Source organism: Exophiala aquamarina (genome assembly GCF_000709125.1).
Source record: "Exophiala aquamarina CBS 119918 chromosome Unknown aczIA-supercont1.24, whole genome shotgun sequence".
Taxonomy (NCBI): Eukaryota; Fungi; Ascomycota; class Eurotiomycetes; order Chaetothyriales; family Herpotrichiellaceae; genus Exophiala; species Exophiala aquamarina.
The window spans coordinates 284,666-305,681 of record NW_013550564.1 but is presented as its reverse complement, the minus strand read 5'-3'; the positions used below and the strand labels follow the sequence as shown (position 1 = coordinate 305,681).

The 21,016-nt window shown below is 54.2% G+C and overlaps 8 protein-coding genes across 8 annotated transcripts; 5 read left to right on the top strand and 3 right to left on the bottom strand.

The window, feature by feature from the left end:
- Positions 1-9: 9 nt before the first annotated feature.
- On the bottom strand, positions 10-1,733 carry A1O9_12588 (uncharacterized protein; the record flags this gene model as incomplete). The annotated part of the gene is made up of 3 exons (XM_013398575.1): positions 10-654; positions 724-1,386; positions 1,449-1,733. 3 exons carry the CDS (start codon positions 1,731-1,733, stop codon positions 10-12), a joined length of 1,593 nt encoding a protein of 530 aa, XP_013254029.1.
- Positions 1,734-2,556: 823 nt separating this feature from the next.
- On the top strand, positions 2,557-4,668 carry A1O9_12587 (uncharacterized protein; the record flags this gene model as incomplete). Its single annotated transcript, XM_013398574.1, has 3 exons — positions 2,557-4,077; positions 4,130-4,358; positions 4,550-4,668. 3 exons carry the CDS (start codon positions 2,557-2,559, stop codon positions 4,666-4,668), a joined length of 1,869 nt encoding a protein of 622 aa, XP_013254028.1.
- Positions 4,669-5,345: 677 nt separating this feature from the next.
- Positions 5,346-6,791, bottom strand: A1O9_12586 (uncharacterized protein; the record flags this gene model as incomplete). The annotated part of the gene is made up of 4 exons (XM_013398573.1): positions 5,346-5,829; positions 5,883-6,011; positions 6,062-6,591; positions 6,663-6,791. 4 exons carry the CDS (start codon positions 6,789-6,791, stop codon positions 5,346-5,348), a joined length of 1,272 nt encoding a protein of 423 aa, XP_013254027.1.
- A 1,000-nt stretch (positions 6,792-7,791) lies between these two features.
- A1O9_12585 (uncharacterized protein) lies at positions 7,792-9,693 on the top strand (the record flags this gene model as incomplete). The annotated part of the gene is made up of 7 exons (XM_013398572.1): positions 7,792-7,842; positions 8,031-8,337; positions 8,387-8,559; positions 8,615-8,913; positions 8,969-9,012; positions 9,063-9,443; positions 9,494-9,693. 7 exons carry the CDS (start codon positions 7,792-7,794, stop codon positions 9,691-9,693), a joined length of 1,455 nt encoding a protein of 484 aa, XP_013254026.1.
- A 1,761-nt stretch (positions 9,694-11,454) lies between these two features.
- A1O9_12584 (uncharacterized protein) lies at positions 11,455-13,695 on the top strand (the record flags this gene model as incomplete). Its single annotated transcript, XM_013398571.1, has 3 exons — positions 11,455-12,072; positions 12,128-12,721; positions 12,778-13,695. The coding sequence occupies 3 exons, from the start codon at positions 11,455-11,457 to the stop codon at positions 13,693-13,695; spliced, it is 2,130 nt and encodes a 709-aa protein (XP_013254025.1).
- Positions 13,696-14,049: 354 nt separating this feature from the next.
- On the bottom strand, positions 14,050-15,296 carry A1O9_12583 (uncharacterized protein; the record flags this gene model as incomplete). The annotated part of the gene is made up of 3 exons (XM_013398570.1): positions 14,050-14,888; positions 14,941-15,010; positions 15,069-15,296. 3 exons carry the CDS (start codon positions 15,294-15,296, stop codon positions 14,050-14,052), a joined length of 1,137 nt encoding a protein of 378 aa, XP_013254024.1.
- A 1,139-nt stretch (positions 15,297-16,435) lies between these two features.
- On the top strand, positions 16,436-17,889 carry A1O9_12582 (uncharacterized protein; the record flags this gene model as incomplete). The annotated part of the gene is made up of 5 exons (XM_013398569.1): positions 16,436-16,542; positions 16,588-16,879; positions 16,946-17,129; positions 17,201-17,460; positions 17,530-17,889. 5 exons carry the CDS (start codon positions 16,436-16,438, stop codon positions 17,887-17,889), a joined length of 1,203 nt encoding a protein of 400 aa, XP_013254023.1.
- Positions 17,890-18,855: 966 nt separating this feature from the next.
- A1O9_12581 (uncharacterized protein) lies at positions 18,856-20,649 on the top strand (the record flags this gene model as incomplete). Its single annotated transcript, XM_013398568.1, has 8 exons — positions 18,856-19,008; positions 19,067-19,319; positions 19,456-19,498; positions 19,554-19,698; positions 19,766-20,008; positions 20,068-20,176; positions 20,230-20,294; positions 20,347-20,649. The coding sequence occupies 8 exons, from the start codon at positions 18,856-18,858 to the stop codon at positions 20,647-20,649; spliced, it is 1,314 nt and encodes a 437-aa protein (XP_013254022.1).
- Positions 20,650-21,016: the final 367 nt, after the last annotated feature.

The window sequence follows — 21,016 nt, the reverse complement described above, 5'->3', positions numbered from 1 at the left end:
TCACTAATTCTAGACAACCTTCTGTCCAGTCCCGTCTCTTCTTTTGAGGCACACCTCGATCCCAGATTGCGTGACGATCCACGAGTTTCTCAGCTTCCACTCCTTCGCAGGATCCGCCAGACGCATATCGTAACGAATCAACAGGGCTGGCACGATCTTATTCAACTCCAGCATTGCAATGTGCCGGCCCAAGCACGTTCTCTTTCCTGCTCCAAAAGAGAACAGGTGCGCGTCCATTCGCCTCAGCTGAGCTGTATCAGCATCAATCCACCTTTGTGGGTTCCAAACCTCCGCATCGCGACCGAAAATTCTCGGGTCGCGATGTAGTACCCAGGCATTGATACCCACAATAGTACCTGGAGGCAGAAAAGTCTTTGACTCGTCCGGTAGAACGAGCCCGGCGGATGAGACGACGCGTTCCAAGGGCAAGCTGATAGCTGGGTGAAATCTCAATGCTTCTTTAATCACAGCTTGGAGGTAGGGTAGCTTTTGAGCTTCCGAAAATGTAGGAAATGGACTGGACATGGTCCCCTGCTTCACAGCGTTCAAAAGCTCGGATGTTGCGACGTCGAGCGTCGAGTGATTCCTCAAAAGATGGTAGAACAGACCACGCAATGTCGTAGTGACCGTATCTGCGCCGGCGTTGATATTAAGCTTGAAAGGCAGGATGTGTCAGTCACAACTGAGCATTGGCATACAGTCAAGGGACACGGGATAACTCACAAACAAATACGCAAGCACCTGCTTGTCATCAACCACGTCCGGATGGGTATCCTTGCCTTGTAAGAACCGAGACAGAAAGTCTCTCTCCGCGAGCTCAGTTGAGCTGACAGCCTTCAGGCGGAGCTCTGGGTCGGTTACCTCTACGTCGCCTTTTTCTGCTTTGCTGTCCGGGTTCAGGCGCTCCTGCAAGCGACGGGCGCCGAATTTGACGATTGGCGATGGCATCTGTTTGGCAAAGAACTTTAGGTACAAGGGGTTCTTGAAAGTCACCAGGTCTACCCAGGGCATCTGGCCTAGCACCGAGTTCCGATCGAAGTTTTGAGCGATAGAGGCAATGACCCCTTCCACGTCTCGGCCATGCTTCACGAAGCCGAGACGTCGTGAAAAGGTCAACTCTCCAATGACATCGAAGGAGAAGTACTGAATCCAGGTGCCAAAATCTAGTGGCTGGGCCTCTGGCCGTGCAGCGATGCTGTCAAGGCGAGTGAAAAAGGCAGCGGTGGTGGAATCGATGGACGGCTCAAATTCGACGAGTTTGGAGAGCTGGTAGGCCGGGGCAATAGGTCGCTTGACTTTTGCATGCAGTGCCTCGTCCTGCATGAAGACGGGAGACGGAACCCTCTTCCCATTGATAATGTTCTGCCAGGGACTGTAGAAGTGAGACTGTCGCCAGAGGGGGTAAGGTTAGATATGCATGGCAGCCACCCGCTAGTTAGGTTACTGACCTTGCTGAAACCTTTCCCGATGCCGTAGATAGATTCAATGGCGTCCGGCATGGATATGCTCACGTAGTTGGGTCCCAGTCGGACCACATCACCGTGCTTTTTGTGCAGGCGCAGGTTTGTGTCATGGTGATGACGTTTCCAAACGTCCAGGAAGCGCCACAGATCAGTGAATGCTGCCACCGTAGGGCCGGGTATATGCTTGAGGCGGCGGTAAGATTTTGCGCAGGACACCGCCACGAGCAGAACTGCCAGCACCCCAAGGAGGAGATGATAAGGCACGGTCATCAGACGGTCAAGCATCATGATCACGACGGCGAGAGTCCGACCTGTTCTGGCGACCAGCGGGGGAAGGAGGCAGATGGCTCTGGACCTTTTAATTGTCACGAGACATGCACTGGGAAGGCTATCGGTAGAGCACTGGGTGGAATTGCAACTTCGTGCAGGTTTTCATACTGAAAAGATGGTGGATGCATACTATGTATCTAGGCGGGACCTCTCCATCCACCTCAATTGTCAGCTGTGCGGCAGCCTCAACATTGAGTATGCATCCTGAAGGAGACCCCGTACCCCTCTACTTTACAAAGTTCAGACGTGTGTCGGTATAGGTCCGAAGCTCGGGTTTCCGATCGTCCTGATCCGTGGCACCAGCAGTTCATGGCTGATTTGCGGATCATTTCGCCGTCACCGTTAGGTGCTAATGCACAGTATGTAATGTTCGTCGGTCATGGGTTTCGTGGGGGTTTGCCACGGGTAAGAGGCACTGGTTCCCTCTCGCTTCTAGAATTCGGTGACAATCCGTCCGGACATACTACTGGCGCTGCATGACACCTGATGCTCAAGACTTGTGAGGAGAACTTGTCCCTCCGGTGTATTACCGCTCCCGTTGTCAACAAATTCTATCCAGGCGTACCCGAAACCAACCGAATCGCAATTCTCTCTGACACATGTAGGTTGGTAAAGGCCCATCCCCTGCTGGCTTTTGAAGGCTGCCCCCCCACAGTTTTGTTAACACCGGCTTCTCTGCCCAGAACCGTCCATAGGAGCTTACTAGACTTCGGTGTGACGAACTTGAACCTCTCAACAGGAGCAACTTGCCGTTGACGAAAGCATGCTCGCCAACGGGCTTGACGACGTACTGCCGTACTCCCCGCGATGGAGCCTGGAAAATATTGTCTGTACACTGCCATCAACCAACTTCTCGACAAACGTCGACTATGAAGCCATCGCCGAGCCTATTGTCAACGCCTTGGAACATCTCAGTGCTGACCAGCTAGCAGCTGAAGCGATCTGGCGCGACCTTTTTGCCCTCACTGGCACCACTCGGACCATATATAAACCTGGTTCCATACTGAAGGCGTGGTCTGAAACCAGGCATCAGCGTCTGGGACAAGGGTTCAGACTTGTACCTACATCAAGCAAGGAGGTTCGTCTGCCAGGCGGCTATGGGTGGGTGCAGGTTGCGTTCACTTTCGAGATGAGGAGCGCACCCGAGTCCACGGGATACGGCTTCCTGTCTCTCGTACAGGAAGATGGAAAATGGAAGATCTGGATCTTACGCACCCTGTTGAAACAACTCAAAGGCCACGGTAATGTCGACGCTCTGATGCCAGCTCAGGGTGCTTGCGAGACTTCCACGAGGTTGAGCATGCCATCTCACCAGCTACATGCAAACCCTGCCACGACTCTCAATGGGCATCACCTTGCTGTAGACTCTGCTGGAGAGCATTTCGATGTCGTTATAGTGGGCGCCGGACAATCAGGTCTGAGCTGCGCCGGACGACTCGAATGCTTGGGCGTCCGTTACGTTGTCTTGGAGCAAAACGCGGAGGTCGGGGACAATTGGAAGATGCGCTACGAATCCGCAAGACTGCATACGATTCGCGAATACAGTCAGCTGCCCTTTGACCGCACATTTTCAGACCCATACCCAGAGTTCTTGGGTAAAGACGATCTCGTAAAGGGGTACAAGGAGTGGGTCAGCAAGTTCGGCATTGACAAGAACATACGCTTCTCTACGACTCTCGAGTCCGGGACGTGGAACGAAGCCGGGAACTTGTACAGTCTGCAAGTTCGGCAAGATGGAAAGCTGAAGACACTGTCTTCTCGCCACGTCATCCTTGCAATCGGTCCGGGTGGCCAGATTCCAATGCAACCGAAGTTACCAGGGGCCAATAAGTTTTCAGGCCTCATTTTACACTCTGCTAACTATACATCCGCCACATCATGGAAAGGTAAATCAGGCATTGTAGTCGGCACGGCCAATACTGCACATGATGTGGCAGAGGACATGGTGCTGGCTGGGCTGTCTTCGGTTACAATGTTTCAACGAGGCAAGACATATGTTCTGCCAGCGGAGTACTTGGCCACGGTAGCCGGTCGTTCGTATCGAAAAGATGTCGCAACTTCTGACGCAGATCAAGAGGCTCAAAGCCTCCCCAACGTGGTGAGTAGACTTTTATTTGACAAGAGCCTCAATGCCCAAGCTGCTCTTCAGCCCGAAAGATTCGACGCTCTAGAGAGAGCGGGTTTTCAAGTCCAGCGGTACGGAGACTTGCTGTGGCATATAAACGAGAGGTTTGGTGGCCATTATATCGACGTTGGCTGCTCGGAAAGAATCAGTCGAGGAGAAGTGAGTGCCGACCTTCCGTCAAAAGGGCACCTGCTGACAATTTGTGCCGCAGATCAAGATGAAGTCCGGAGTTAGTCTGACACAGTTTGCCAACGATGGATTGGGATTCAGCGATGGTTCCGTTGTGCCAGCCGATGTGATCATCTTCTGCACCGGGTTCTTGGGTGACATGCGCAGTGAAGTGGCGCGGCTTTTCGGCCAGCAAGTCGCAGATCGGACAAGAGGGTTCTGGGGTCTAGACGTAGAAGGCGAGTTCAATGGCGCTTTCAGACCTTCTGGACGTAAGTTGACCCTGTGCAACACTCCATTCCGCCCTCCACGTCGTCTGTGCCCGAGCGTACTAAAACTTGTGCCCCTGCTGTCTTGCTGAGGGCTCGAATTACTGCTAACCAGTGTATGATCTGCGCAGAACCGGGCATGTGGCTCATAGGCGGAACTATCGCCCATTCTCGATATTTCTCACGATTTATAGCACTGCAGATCAAAGCCGACCTTCTGGGGATGCCGCTCACCGTCTACGAAGGGGAGCAGAGGTCTGCTCAGGAGAAAATGACAGTCATCAGCAACGGCAACCATGAAGCATCACAGTAAAGTCAATCATTGTACTCACACTTTGCACCGAGAAGCTTGGCTATAGGACGGTCCTTTGTGCAATGAGATGGGCAATTCGTCGTTCATGTAGACCAAACTGAACTGAGGAACACTTTCGCCATCACCGAAGCATCTACCAAAGTATTCGATAAGTATATAGACAAATTTACGCTTGTAGTGGTCAAAGATCGTTTACAGGGTGCAAGTGATGGTTCTGGACGAATTAGCGGGCATTGAGGACATTGATTGTCTACTTGGTCATCTCTGACTATGCATGCTCTCTCTGAGGTCGTTGATGTACGCCATTGCATTCTCTTGAACTTTTCAATATAACGCAGATCATAAAGCTTTGCAAACCCAGATTCGCCCACTGACATGGCCCCATTTTGTGAAAGGAGCAACGAAGGAAATTCTCCTCGTCTCGACTAGGAGCTACAACGTCAACCGGGAATCTCCTTTGCACGGACACGAAATAGATAGGTCTCCATGTGTCGAGCCCAACACGCCTCCTCCATCATGATGAAATAAGTATTGCGAGAAAAAACGACTACCCCTGCTTGTTTATCAGCTTTACATTGCAGAATCTATCCAATAGCGGGGCCTCCCAGTCCGATTCCAGCCACAGAGACAGAAAAACATCTGCGACGTGCTGCAGTCTCCCGGAACCGGGCACTCTTTCACATTTTTGAACCAAATTTCCGGTTGTATGCTTTCTCTGCGTGTCGCGTGGCGTCAAAGCCATACAGATAATCCTGAAACAAGGTGTTTCCCATGTAGTTGGGACTTCCAGCGTAGTCCCCTACCCCAAAAACCTCGCTTCGCATGTCGAGCATGGGGCCTTCACCCATGTGGATGAAAAAACGATTTGTCCACGAGCCACGCTGAATAGCGTGGACTCGGTCTACGCGAAGCTCGTAGAAGAACTGAAGCAGCTGAGGCAGGTCGCTGGGCGATGTGACGTGCGACAACAGCACTCCAAGAGTCGCAGCGTCTTCAATCGCCATGGCAGCACCCTGAGCAAGGTACGGGAGAGTTGCGTGGGCCGCATCACCGATGAGCACAAAGCGCCCGGATGGATGCACCCAATCTTCGATGGGCGGCAAATCAATCAAACGCCAGCGCTCGACGTTTTCGGGTAGAAAGGAGAGAAGATCTTGGACCCTGTGGCACACTCACGTTACTCACCAAACTTTGACAAACCGACCTTTGCTTACATCGGGCTCCAGCCACTGAATGCGTGGCGCACCTCGCTGGCAGTTGATGGTGCTTTGAAGCCGACCATTGTTCTGTCATCTGGGATCACCATGAGCAGATTGAAAGACCTTTGCTTCTGGATGTTGTATCTGTCGCCAGCTTAGTCAAGTCTGTGCAGTCTCGAGGAACTATCACTCACCCGATGATGTGATGGTCGGGTCCCAGGAACTGTTCGAAGCCCGGGCGTTCTGAAAGAGGCCGCAGTCGCGGATTCGCGAGCAACTTCTCAGCTGGGATTACAACGCGGAAGCAGGTATCCCCAGTTTCGTGCGGGTCAACTTTTCTGCCCATGGCCTGCCGGGCGAGACTTTTGACGCCATCTGCGGCGATCAAGAGGTCGCCTTGGACCACTTCTCCCGAGGCAAGCTTGACCGAAGACTCTTCTATCGCGTATGCAAGGACCTCACAGCCTTTCCGAACTTGGACCCCAAGTGCTAAGGCAGCCTGTAACAGTATCTCGTGGTAGTCTGGCCGAAATATCTGCCAATACGGTGCACCGAACCTTGCAGGCCAGTTCGTCATGTCGGTGAAGCCTTGGGTTGTCTCCGTCTTCCAATCTCGATAATTTATTCGAGATGGTCGTGAACACACTTTGTCCATCTGATCGAAGAGACCCCAGCGCACCAGCTCTCTCGCAGAGTTGGGAGGAACCTGCACCCCGGCTCCGATCTTGTCACCAAGCCGAAAGTCAGCATCCGAATGGTGGTAAAGCTGGGAAACCGCAGTAGAGGGCGACCAACCTCTACAAAATCCGGGGCTTGCTCGAGTACGACCACTTTGTGGCCTGCCCGGGCTAAACAGATAGCAGTCCCCAGTCCGCCCATGCCCGCTCCGACGATGACTACTCTCAAGGAGCAGCCGGCATCCATTTTGACTTCGTGCTTCTTCAACTGTGGTCCTCGAATTATTTCGATGGTGGGAGATCTTGTTGGGGGATTTGCGCTAGACCTGAAGGAACGAGCAGATTGGTGTATCTTTGTCTGCTGGATTGCTGCACTATTGCAAGACTTGGGAGATGTTCCGCGAGATCGAGATGTGGCTATGGCGGGTTAGTGGTCGCGAATCGTGCCTCAAAAGGGAGCCGGAACGGGCGAGCAGCGTTCGGAAACGTTGCTTGCTCTCCGCTTCCAATCCGAGCAGCCAGCCAGTGAGACGCTTCCAGAAGCACAGGTTCCGGCCTTGAGCAGGGGGCAGCCATTCTGCTGTCTGGAAAGCCTGGGCCCCGACGTGCCGTGGCCGGGCAGTGGCAACATCTGCCAAAGTTACTCCAGTGGAGCATCTGTACACTCGAGATTGTTGTTTCAATCCGCAAGATGCGACGATTTTCATGTTTGTTGCGGGTCGGATTTCGGACCAGTCGATCGCGCCACACGCTATTGCCCAAAGCGTCCGGCACTACACAAGCCGGGATGCACCACATCTGTAGCCTGCAGCAGAGCCAATGAAGTGCAGCAGCACACTTACGGCAGTCGAAGAGCAGAGACGGAAGCTGCGAAGCCCATCGCTTGTGGTGGGGTCGGTGGAAGATGTCCGGGGAAGGAGGGAGGGGCCGTGCTTGGAAAAACTGGGAACAATTCTAGGATTTGGCAGTGGGGGCCGTCAGCGGGTGCAGAGAGAGCTCGTTAACCGGGTGTGGCTGCAGCATTCGGGAGGAGGCATTCCTTCAGGATGGCGCTCTCGCTCGCAGGCGCACGGATTCCGGAATGGCGGGATTTCGGCGGTGGAGAATGGTCCCGAGACAGCACGAGATCTTGCACACCTGAGGAGAATACTCAGTTCCGGCATCCAGACAGAAAAACCAATATCATCAATGACGCGAATAGCCTTTCCCCCAGGCAACACACCTGACTGTGTGTACAGCTTGCAAACATGGCTGCATCCGCAATGACATACCCGCAGGGTCTTTTCATCAACAATGAGGTAGGTGCATGGTGTCGCTCGAGCTTCCCAACCTGCAACCAGAGCAAGGCTCCTTCCTACACTGGTTGGTCTGAATTACAGAGCGCTCGTGGAAGGCCCGCCAAGAGTCCCACACCTCGTTTGCCAGTTCCGCTGCGTGAAAGGAGCCTGTCTAGTCCTCACCAACTTTGGCGCTGACACACCTTTAGTACAGAACAGCAGCAAGCTCCACGAAGCTCACTTTGAGGAACCCGTGGGATGACTCTGTGATAGCTGCGGATGTCCAGGTTGCCGGTAAGGAGGATGTGGACTTGGCCGTCGAAGAAGCTACGAAAGCTTTCAAAGGACCATGGAGAAAATACACTGGGCAGCAAAGAGCAGGGTGTCTGTTGAAGTTTGCAGATCTCGTCGAGAAGCATGCAGACCGCTTGTCCCAATTGGAATCCCTCCCTACTGGCAGACCGATCTCTTTCGTCACCCACTTTGATGTCCCACACATGGCTCAAGTTTACAGATGTGAACGGACCCTTCCAAACTGTGGCAGATCATCAACTGACTATTTCAGACTACGCTGGATGGGCAGACAAGATCGCCGGCAAGACGTTCAGCGAAGAGAACGGTACCTACAAGATCATTCGACAGGAACCAGTCGGTATTTGTGCGGGCATCGCGTCTTGGAATTGCACGTTTCTGTACGTCGCCTGGAAGATGGCGCCGGCTCTGGCAGCCGGATGCACCGTGTGTAGAATCCCGTCGCCAGTTTCACGACTTGGACACTTACGATATGTGATAGTTCATCTTCAAAAGTTCCGAGAAATCCCCCTTTGGAGCGCTCGCTCTTGGGTCGCTCTACGCCGAGGCCGGATTCCCACCTGGGGTTGTGCAGTTTGTCACCGGAGGAAGCGAAACCGGTGCGATGCTGGCCTCCCACATGAACATTGCCAAGATCAGCTTCACGGGCTCGGTGGCAGGAGGCCGAGCTGTGCAGGATCTGGCGACTAAGAGCAACCTTAAGCGCGTGACACTTGAACTGGGCGGAAAGTCGGCGGCTATCATATTCAAAGACGCTCCGCTCGAGGTGGCTGCTCAGGGGTACGTACCGCCCTCTTCTAAGATGACACTTCGCACCGTTCCTTACTCAACACAGCGTCGGGGTCGGTTTTCTCGCCAACTCTGGCCAGATTTGCGTCGGTGAGTGGATGATCACAGAGGGTGGCAAAGTTCCATGCTGATTTCCACAGCTGCTTCGCGAGTCCTCGTCCAAGAAGACATCGCCGAAGACTTTTGCCAGAAGATCAAGGCGCACTTCGAAGTGTCCGGTGCTGCAATGGGTGCCGACCCGGCCTTGCCAACGACGGCGCATGGACCGGTCGTGGACAAGTTGCAATTCGACCGCATCATGTCGTACATCGAGAAGGGGAAGACGAGTGCGAAGCTGCTGACGGGAGGATCCCGGATCGGAGAACGTGGTTGCTTTGTTGAACCCACGATCTTTGTCGACCCCGAACCCGGAAGTGCGGTGTACGAAGAGGAAATATTTGGCCCGGTACTGGTGGTCAAGACTTTCAAGACCGAAGAAGAGGCAATCCAGCTCGCAAACGGGACAATTTACGGTCTCGCCGGTATGCTGAATCATCAGTTTTGGTGGAGGACAAGGCTAACTCAATGATAGCAAATGTGTATACGACGGATCTGAATCAAGCCTTGCGCGTCACCAGCGCGCTCGAAGGAGGGATCATATCTGTCAATTCTCCTTTGCATCCGGAGATACAGGCACCCTTCGGGGGGGTCAAACAGAGCGGATACGGCAGAGAGCTCGGGGAGGAGGGCTTAAAAGCGTACCTAGAAACGAAGAGCATTCACATCAAGTGAGTAGTAGCTGATCTTGTCTTACCTGATCTCCTGGCCATAGTCTCTAACACCATCTTCCAGCATGGACCTTCCGCCGAAGTTGTGAAATTAACGGAGAGAGATCGACGAACAGTGAAGCCGAGCTGCTTCGCAGATGTGATCTGGAAGGAACTGTGGCCTTGGGGATGGACATGTGGGCCCAGTCCAAATCTGCCACAATTGCTTGCGGCACCACCTCTCACAAAACGTGACAAAATGGGAAGATGCAGCATCATTGCAGGCAAGTTCTAGTTTTGCATAACGGCGACGATAGACAGACGAAGCGTGTCTAAGTAGCCCGTGGCAAATTGAATACAGATGTCGTGTATGGAGGTGCAACACCCGGAGCCGTTGCATACGCTCAGACTGGAAGGCCAGCTTGGCCATAATGACAGAATTGCTGGCATTGCCATAGGTCGTGATTCTGCAGGCTTGTGTATCGTTCGTGAGATTTGAAAGCCTGCGAACGCCTAACGTGCTAGTACGCTAGGTGCATCCGATGTGGGCATGGTAGGGGCGCCGTCAGCTTCCGAGGTGGCTCTTTAGGCGTCATTGCCAAGGACAACGGCCTCCAAGCAGACTAGCTAACTAACCCCGTGCAGCGTTTCACCGAACTGCCGCTAGGCGTTGTGGCCGGCGAGTAGCTTTCGGGGCACGCCTCCGTACCTTACGCCGCATTGTGATTCGTATCTAGGCCAACCTCGGGCAACATCGCTCATCTCTCCGAAGGTTCCGGCTCCGCCCGATTGGGACTAGCGTAGATTCACCGGTATTATTTCCTAATCGGGACTAGCGGTATGTGCAGTTAGATTTTCGGGCCTGTGCAACTAGCCAGTCTCCCCAAAGAGCATTGCCTTTGGCAGGCATCAGAGAGGTGTGAGCACATTCGCGCGCTCGGACAGCTCTCGCGAAGTTAGACCCGCTCGCACGGGCACTCGCTCCGCTTAGAGGCGGCCTCCAACTTTTTACCCCGCAAGTCGCCGCAGTTGCTCGGTCTCGACCTGGGGCCGTGGTATCCGGCGCCTATCTTCTTCCCTCTGCCCCTGTTTTGCTTCGGCTGCCCTCTTTGATTCCATCCTTCACTTCTCCTTCACTTTTTGCGACCACGCTCGAGCTTTCCCAGAACCTCCAGAGTCGGCGGACACGATGAGCACCCGGCAAGGACCAGCAACGGTGTCGTCGTCAGCCAATTCGGAGTCGACGCCACCGCGCCGCACACAACACAAGGACAGAGATCCACCAGCCAAACGACAGAAGAGGGGCAAGTACGTGCTGAGAGCTTGGTGCGTTGCATGGTATCCGCGTGCGTAACTTCTGGGTTGACAGTCGTGCTAGTGCTCAATGCCAAAAGCGAAAAGTAAAGGTACGTACCTCTCCATGCGCGTCGTCGACGATAGCCGGCCGACCTTGGCAGTGCGAAGGGGGCACTCCATGTGCACAATGCATCGTTCACTCGCGTGACTGTGTCAGCGGAAGACGCGAGCCTCCTCCTCCTGCGCGCGGCAGAGATGTGGGCGCGACGGAGTCCGTGACCAAGATTCTTTCCACCCAGCCCTCCCGACGGTATGAGGCATGATCATTTTCACGTAACAACCGTCTGATGTGAGCAGTGTTACCACCCACGATCTACTGAGGCGCATCATCAGTGTTGAGCAACAAGTCAGAGCCGTCGTGGTTACAGATTCGGGGAAGTTATGTACCGACGATCGATATGGAAGTCCTCAATGCTCTGTCGATTCAGCCATGACAGAAGATGAATCACCGGCCATGACGTCCATCGAGCCAGAGCTAACGCAGCCCGCGTTCGTCGGTGAAACATCGATGATCCACGCCTTGAGACAAACAGAAGCCAGACTAGACAGCCTGGCTGCTTACCGTGAGGGCAGTCTAGACACCAACATAAGCGCACTTACTCCAACGCCCTCAAGCGACGTGACTGCGACTGTCGAAAAGAGGTCGCGAGGTTGGCTGCGGGCTATTTTGCGGTGTCATGGAATCGCACGCGAGATCAGCCAGCATTACGCACTTCTGCGCAGCTTCTTTGACGAGGTCCATGTCCTGTACCCCTTCTTGCATCCTCCGGCCGTCTGGCAGACCTACGAATTTCTCTCGCGACGATCACTCAATGTGTCAGCCGACGACCTGGCGAAGAATGGAGAGAGCAGAACCTCACTCGCCATTTTGTTCCTCGGCCTCGCAGTGGGCCGCTGTACCAGCTCTTCCCGCGTCGACGACGCCGACGGCACTCACTCTGCCGGGTGGAGCTTCTTCAACGTCTCGATGTACTTACTGCGCCAACCCCTGAATCTGACAGAAGACTGCGCCATCTCAGTGCAGGGACTGCAGGCTCTTATGATGATGGTTAGTGCACCGGCAGGTAGCCGCGAATGCCAAGTCCCGCGTGCTAACGGCTCAGGTCGTATATCTGTTTAGACTAGATGCCAATGAAAGGGCAGAGCGAATCCTTGGCTACGCAATCTCTTCAGCGCACATTCTCGGCCTCCATCGACGCATGACCTACACACCGATGCGGCTGGTCGAAGCTGAGTCGTGCGTACGCGCCTGGTGGTGCCTTTATGTCCTGGATCGTCGCATGAGCCTTGAGACAGGCCGGCCGTTCGTGATCCAGGATGCAAACGTCGATACCAGGTATCCGCTCGCACTGAGCGATGCCTGGTTGGAAGAGCATAAATTTGAGCATCAGATGACCGACGACCTGGAGGCGGAAGCTCAATTGGACGTGGCTCGTTCGGGCGTCAATGCAATCCCCTATTTTATCGCCATGATATCTTACTCAAAAATCGTCGGCAACGTTTGGACGGCGGTCAATAGCCCTGAACAGTCTTCGTGCGGCACCAACACGATGGCCCGCAACTACATCGACCTGTTGCTCGAGAATTTCACTCGCAGCCTTCCGCCGAGCTTGAGCTGGCCCCTCTCGCCAATCTCGGAAGACCAGCTCACCAATCTTGAGTGGTGGCAGATCAAACAACGTGTCCTCATCCGACTTGTAAGGAAATCTGAAGGTGCACAAATCGTTTTCAGGCTAATCTTTTGTCTTTGTAGCGCTGCATCTTCCTCAAAATACTCATCAGACGACCAAGAGCGCAAGAAAGTTCATCGCTACCTGAGATCGAACGTGCTCAGCTAGCCGCTTCAATCATCGAAATCTTTGACTCAATACCGGCGCACTTTCCCAAATTCTTGTTTCCTTTCACTCATTTCATAATGGCTGCCACGATGGTGCTCTTCGGCATCGTAGTGAAATCGCCAGAGCTCCAAGCCCAACACTGCAACTCAATACTTTCTGCGACGCATACACTCGTTCTGTGCTGCCGCAAATCATGGGTCAGCGGCAAGACCATTCGAACAATCAGCAGACTGAATTTCATGGTACAAAGGACTCTGGTTGATCTAACGGATCGAGCCCCACACCAAAAGCAAGCCGGCAACGCGGCCGGCGCGCCCGCCGAAGCCAGAACGACCTCTGAAACACAGCTCGTCGTGAATGCGAACCTTTCTACGTCTCAATCTGCTCTACCTGTGGCCACTGCTCCAAGAATCCGTGGACAGTCCCAAGAGAGTCCGGGCAGCGCATCCCTAAGCGCTGGCACTCATCCCCTCGAACGTCACACTTCTGCAGGTAGCAGCGTTCGCATGATGGACCCCGTGCGGCCAGATCGCAGACCGATGCTAGCGGACGGAGCGGACAGATTGCCGCCTGCTTGGCCGGTCGCGCCGAACGCTCCCGTCAGTCATGTGGCAGCATCGTCACCCCGACATGATGTACAGCCCGCGCAGGTGTCTGGGCCTGGACCGGCGGAGAATTGTGACTCGACCGTCAGCGACGCTTTGCCTTGGCCAATGTCGACCTCCACAGTGGATGATCTGCCCAGCTGGGCAATGACCGACTTCGAGTTCGAGCAGGAGTTTCAGTTTGTGGGTCCGGTCGGTGCGTTCAATTTCATGGGCTCCAATCTATAAGCTCCTCATGGAAACCTCGACCGACCGTTCGGAGTGATGGACTTTGCCTATGCAGAACCCTGATTTCCTGCCGAAGATGTTGTGGACTCGACTGGATTCATCACGTACACTTGCGGACCTTTTGATCTAGTTGTCTATAATTCCACAACTACTTAATCCTCCTGCCTCACATGATCGATCCCCGAGTGCCTCCGTCCTTAGAAGATGACATGGAGGCCTCCTAATCGGAGGGTGAGCCTCGTAGATGGTCTATGCCGGGAGGTTTTCTTTACATAGCCAATCCCATACCGCACAAAAATCTCCGTGCACCCACGCCCCCCTTTCCCTTTGCCAGGCCTGTTCTTTGCCGTTCCTTTAGAGTTTGCTGGCACTTCCGCCGGTCTTGACTGCTTTCGCCGTCGTCTTCGCCGCATTTGCCGGGAGCAAGCGCCGCAGGATCTTTCCGGCAGGATTTCTCGGAATCTGTGACACGATGTACACCCCTCCCCGCAACCTCTTGTATCCGGCCACACGAGAGTCAACGTACTTTCGAACATCGGCGATCAGGTCTTGCTGGGCTTTTGCTCCCACCACTCCGGTCGTGATGTAAGCGACCGGGTACTCGGTGCCCTCGGCGACGACTTCGAGTCCACAGACTGCGGCGTCGCTGACCGCTGTGTGGGTCAGGATGATGGCTTCAAGTTCAGCTGGCGCCACTTGGTTCCCCTTCACCTTGATCATCTCTTTTGCCCGGTCCAGCAGGTAGAGGAAGCCGGCGCGATCCCGGTAGCCGATGTCCCCGGTCTTCAGATACCCATTGACAAAGGCTCCGTTGACGTCCCGATGTTCCGACGTTGTGTATCCCTGCATGATGTTCGGACCAGTGATCCAGAATTCACCTGGTTCGCCTTCAGCGCAGTCATTGCCCTCTTCGTCGACGATTCTCAACGCCATCCCGTAGTGTAGTTTGCCAACTGTGTTCTGAACGTTCACTTCACCTTCCCGCTGGCATGCCACAGCTGGGCTTGCCTCGGTCATGCCGTACCATTGGGTGACGGCACAGCCCATAAGTTCAGACAGTTTATCGGCGATTTCTTGCTTGAGCGGGGCTGCTGCGTTAATCAGTGCTTTGATGGAGGAATAGTCACCCTTTCGCGCGAGCGGGTCACTTAGAAACTGCAGCGCTAGCGGAGGAACAATGTTGAGATGTGTGACTGGTTCGCGATCAGTGCTGCTGGTTCCAAGAAGATTAAGAGCCGCACTTACTTCGATCTCTCTTGATAGACTGCAGCAGAGCCTCCATTTCGAACCGCTCAAAGACTACAATCGGAACGCCCTGTCACCATGGTCAGTGCCTAGTTTCGTCGATCTCAGGGGAAGTGTGGCACGCTGACCATCGTCAGATACTGGCAGCAGAAGCCCGAAAGCCCGAGGATGTGGAAGAATGGAACCACCAGCGCGGAAACCGTGTCGTTGCCATACATTTCAGGCAATCTTTGTTTCATCTGGAAGACGTTTGCCACGACATTGCTGTGGCTGAGTTTGACGCCCTTGACCAGTCCAGAAGTCCCCGAGCTGAAGGAGATGAAAGCAGTCGTGCTTGCAGCTTCGCCGGGGGCCATCTTCCGTGGGACAAAGTCCGCGGTGCCGTCGCTGAGAACGTCCTCTACATCGAGGACCCGGACATTTCTCGGCGCGGGCCCAGACAAACCCCAGGCATGGATTGTCGGCTGTGTCAACGTGCCTGGAACTCGTCGCAGAGCGTCCCCCAAGCCTTCTAACAACGATGCACCGACAAGGATGTGTTTCGGTTTCGATAGCGACAGTACATGCGCCAGTTCCTGTCCACGTCGTCAGTGTCCTGCCCGCATGAGGTTGAGAAATGTGGCACGCACCTCTGACTGATGGTATGGGTTGAAGGCTGCTACTACTCCGCCAGCAGCTAAGACGCCGTGGATGACGACGGGGAAAAACTTCTGTTGACCGTCAACAACGACGACCCCGGTGTCATGGGTGCAGAGGGGCTTTCCTCAGTGAAGCACAAGACGGCGACTACGTCTCCTGGGCGCACTTGTAGACGGGAGACGAGATGAGAGGCGAACCTCCGAACGCTCAGCCTCAGGCTGGCATATGTGAACACGACACTGCCTGTGCGACCGTCCAAGATAGCAGGCTTCTTGTCAGGAACATGGCCAAATGGGCTGCCCAAGAGAACCTCGGAGATGCTTGCATGTTCGGGATATTGCAAAGGTCCAGCAAGGTATGATGTGGAGGAGTTGGAGGACACAGGACTTGCCATCATTACCTGACCTAGCGATCGCCTCCGTACACCTCAGAGACCTGTATTGTGCCGTTGCTTTATCCCGACTGCTACTTTTTTATTGCTCCCCGAGGCCTCCACAACCATTGCACGGCGAACGGTGAACTTCCACCTTCTCCAAGAACACCTCGGTGGGGATGACTGCTGACCCATTTCCATCCGGGACGACTCCGAGTAGTGGTTCCGGGCCCGGAATGACTGACGATTGGACGTGCTCCGAAGCGCCCCCCCGCGTTGCCCCGGAATCGGAATATTCCCCAGAGCGAAGAGCGCGGGGTGGCACTAGTGGTTTTCGACTAGCCCAACTTGGCGGGTACATTGTAAAGTACATCAGAGTCTTCTAGCTTCCAAGGCCATGATTAGACAGCACTCTCCTCAACCAACGACCTGGTGCTGAAGTGTAGACACTTTGGCTTGGACTCTTTCCCCTCAATCGGCACAATGTCACCATCTCCTGCTCAACCGAAAGTGGCATTTGTCGCCGGCGCCAATGGTGTCAGCGGCAACGCCATCATCGAGTACCTCATCCGAAGGTCGAAAGAAGAGTGGTAAGTCCGGGCGAGGGATGATGCGACCGCTCTGACGACTATCAGGTCGAAGATCGTGGTCAGCTCGAGGAGTCCCCTGAAGTCCTTCTGGCAGGATCCGCGTGTGCACTTCATCGCCCTAGACCTCAGCTCTTCGGTCGAGGATGTAGTCAAGAAGCTGCAACCTCTCTGCACGGACGTCACGCACGCATACTTCGTGTCTTATGTCCATTCGGATGACTTTACTGCGTTGAAGGCTCTGAATGTGCCGTTGTTCGAGAATTTTCTGCACGGCATCGATACAGTGGCTGGTGACTCGCTGAAAAGCGTCTGTCTGCAGACCGGCGGAAAGGCAAGTGTGCTGCCTCTTCTCAAGCGGCCAGAATTGTCTGCCAGGTACAGAGGTTGACATTTTGTCTCTTAGCACTATGGTGTTCACCTCGGACCGCCAGCCGAGGTACCTTTGCACGAAGGTATACCGCGATACGACGATGAGGGCTACAATTTCTACTACCCACAAGAGGATCTACTCTTCAAGATTCACGCGCAACGCAAATGGACGTGGAACGTCATCCGGCCCATGGCTATCATTGGTTATACCCCTAGCAGTAAGTTCAACTTCGACCGAGAGACAGTTTCGCTGATCCATGTCTGACTGGGGATGTGCTTGGTTTGACAGAAAATGGGATGTCTGAAGCCCTTACACTTGCTCTATATATCCTTGTCTGCAAAGAGCTAGGCGAGGTCCCGGAGTTTCCTGGCAACGAGTACTTCTACAACTCGGTCGATGACAGCTCGTATGCCCAAGGAGTGGCAGACATGACCATCTGGGCAACGACGCACCCGCAAACTCGAAATCAGGCTTTCAACCACATCAACGGTGACACCTTTGTCTGGAAATACTTCTTCGCAAATCTATGCAAGCACTTTGGTGCCGAGGTAAGTGGGGGGTTCTGGACTGCCAACTGGCGTCCGAAACCGCGTTGACCCAAGACTGACTGGACTCAGGCTCCCATCATTACCGACTGGCCCAAGGGCGGTGACGGAAACTCCAAGAGCAAGGTTTTGTTAGAGACCTGGGCTCAAGACCCGAGGAAGAAAGAGGCTTGGGACCGAGTCTGTGACAAATTTGGTGGCAACAAAGACACCTTTGCTTGGGGAAGCTGGGCCTTTTTGGATTGGGTGTCACAGAAGACGTGGCCGACCTTGTCTTCTTGTGCCAAGGCACGAAGCTTCGGGTGGACGAGGGTGGACGACACGTTTTCCACTTGGATTGAAACCTACCGCATGTTCGAGAATGCTGGTATCCTGCCTCCCAATCACGTCACAAATCCGCCCATTGCAGCGCCGGGGTCAGTGGAATCTTGAAAATCTCATCTTTCTGCCGGGGCCGGGGATTGATGTTCGCGTCCAAGTCACCTTGTAGCTTGGTGCGAGTAGTTGGTGCATGGGGCTTTCATGCTAGTCACTCAGCTTGTCGTGCGAGCTGTCGGATCACTGCGTCGCACTCAGCAGCGGAATGCTTGAGAAGGATGTACGTTCCGCGAGACTGTCAAAGATGCAAGGCGTCCGAAATTAGGACAGAATCTCTATACGAAACGTCACTTAAATGCTACCCGATCGTGATGTGACTTCACGCTGAGCCACTAGTGGACTACATCTTCCAGACGGGCATGGACTTCAGGTGCTGCCGTGGTACGGCCGCCAGGTCTAAATCATCTGGTCCGATTGTCTCTAAGTCAAAAGGACCGGCAGACAGAAGCTGAGACTGACTCGGCCAGTCCCCAGAAGCCTGCCACGAAACTGCCGTCGGGTGACCTGTGGAATGAGGAGGGCTGCAACAGTCAATGGCATTCTCACAACAGCTTTCGTGAGCGGCGTGATGCTGTATTCCGCAAGGGGAATTTGAACGTGGATAATGTGTTTAGCTTCTCTCTGATAGACGTAGCTAGCTGTTGAGCTTAGGACAGACAAACTGCACCTTCTATCAGCATTTTGATAAATTTCAGTCTGTCACTATGTCAAGTTTGTGACTGCTACTTCGCACGGAAGACTTCCGATAAGGCACGCGATTCCGCTGTTGCCCTATCCTCGTTCTGGGCCCAGACTCGACTACTGCCATCAGCCTCCTGAGTTTACTCCGTGAGCTTCCGTAACGCTTTCCAGGAGAGTTTCCAGAAACTCGCTTGGCACTGCAACTCCCCGGCACTTCGCCAGATCAAAGTCCATGCCAAGGTGAATAGACCACGAACCCAGCATATTTTTATTAGTGGAAGGAGGACTGAAGTTGTTCTACCTAACACAACACAACGAGAGCAAAAATCCACCGTGACAATGGCAGAAATCTCTGAAGAAATCAGGAGGGATTGGGTATATGGGTCCACGATACCGTACGCCGAGGCTTCGTGGGCACGCGGGCTACCTTCACCCTTCTACAACGACAGCCATCGATGTCTGCGGCAGGCGATGAGGGACTGGGTGGAGAAGGTGCCGTCCTACCACATCTTTCTGCGTAAGAATTGCTGACACAGAGGATCGCGCGCAGAATGTGATGCCGTTTGCACAGGATTGGGACGACGCGCAGAGCATTCCACCTGAAGTCTACGAAGCCGCGGCCAGAGATGGCGTCCTCATGCCCATGGCTGCTGGCAGTCGCATCCCCGAGGAGTGGTGCGGAAAATATCCCATCATTGGAGGCGTCAAGCCCGAGGAATGGGATGGTTTCCACGATCTTATCCTGCACGATGAATTTGGGAGGGCAGGAGGTATTGGGTACGTCCATTTACCCCTGATTGCCTGTCCGGCAGCAGACGCTCTCATCTGACTCACTCGGTGGTCTAGCATCGAGAATGCCATCGGTGGCGTGGTAAGTGCCTTGTTGAGCGCGCAGTTCGACTGCATCGATGCTCAAGTCTTCTCAACAGGTCTTGACAGTTCCAGTTCTGCAAAGGTTTGGATCCGAAGAGATCAGGTCGAGGTATGAGAAGCACAAACTTGTTGCCTTGTTTTCGCTCCTGACTGGGCCACGCTAGAATCGTGGACGAGATCCTTCGCGGCAAGAAAAGAGTGGTTCTTGCGATCACCGAGCCCAACGCAGGGTCGGATGTACAAGGGATCAGCACGGAGATGGAAGAATCCCCTAATGCTGGGAACTTCATTGTAAACGGCCAAAAGAAGGTAAGTGTGGTATCCCCAGCGCTGTGCGGCGGCCGGGCAACGCTGAGGCTCTGACGTGCTCGATCAGTGGATTACTGGAGGCATGTACGCAGACTACTTCCTTACACTGGTAAAAGACCCGGCTGGGGGCCAGACGCTTCTTGTGATCCCGCGACAGGACGGACTTACCACCAAGCACATGAGAATGAGCGGATCTGGGGCCGCCGGCACTGCCTTTGTGGAATTTGATGATGTACAGGTCCCTGTGCGGAATGTGATAGGCCAACGTGGCCAGGCATTCAAGTACATTGTGACCAATTTCAACCACGAAGTATGCGTTTCTCCCCCAAACTTGGTCGGCTGTTGTATCGTGCTGATGTCTCGTTGCAGCGTCTGTTCATCGCATTTCAAGCTCTCCGATGTGCGAGAGTCTGTTTGGAGGATGCTATCGAGTACGCCCTCAGCAGGGAGACGTTCGGCAAGAAACTGATGGACCACCGTGAGGCTAGATTGTCCTGGCAAACAAGTGAAGTTACTGACTCGACTTTGAAGCTGTCGTACGTTTCAAGATTGCCCACATGAGCCGAGAGACAGAAGCACTACAAAGCTGGGTTGAGGTAGCGTCTCTGGGTCCAGTCACGGAGCAGACAAAACTGATCTCCCTCACAGAACACCGTCTACCAAGCGAAGGCACTGTCGCCCAAAGAAGCTGATTTTCTCCTGTCTGGGCCCACGGCACAGTTAAAAGCACACTCCGGAATCGTCTTGGAACGCGTCACTCGCGAGGCTATACAGATAATGGGCGGCATCGGGTTGACGAGAGGCGGTAGAGGAGAGCGCGTGGAACGAATCTGGCGGGATGTGAAAGCGATAACTGTCCCCGGTGGATCAGAGGAGATCTTGTTAGACCTTTCCGTGCGACGGGCGGTACTGGCGCAAAAGGTCCTCTCGGCGCCAGCAACCAAGCTTTGAAAGGAATTGTGGAATAGAGCACCTTTGTCACGAAACGCGGGTTGCGTGAGGTTTTCTCTCCGCCCTGTGCCAGCGACAAGCCTCACTTGAGGATGATAATGTCTCGCCGAGCGGATTCAGGCGAGCGTGCGGCTTTTTGGAAAAGTAGTGTATATATAAGTGCGCCCGCCTGATACTCTCAGCGTGCCCATGCATCAGTTCGTACGCAAAGCAGATGCTCGACGGATTTCCCACCGTTCGCGATTAAGATCATCTCTCTTGGAAATCTCGCGATGCAACACGATGCTGAAGTCTTGAGGCATGTTTATGCAACCTTGGGTCGGGATGCCCAGCCCAGGGGCCTCCTCATCACTTCGCTACACAATCC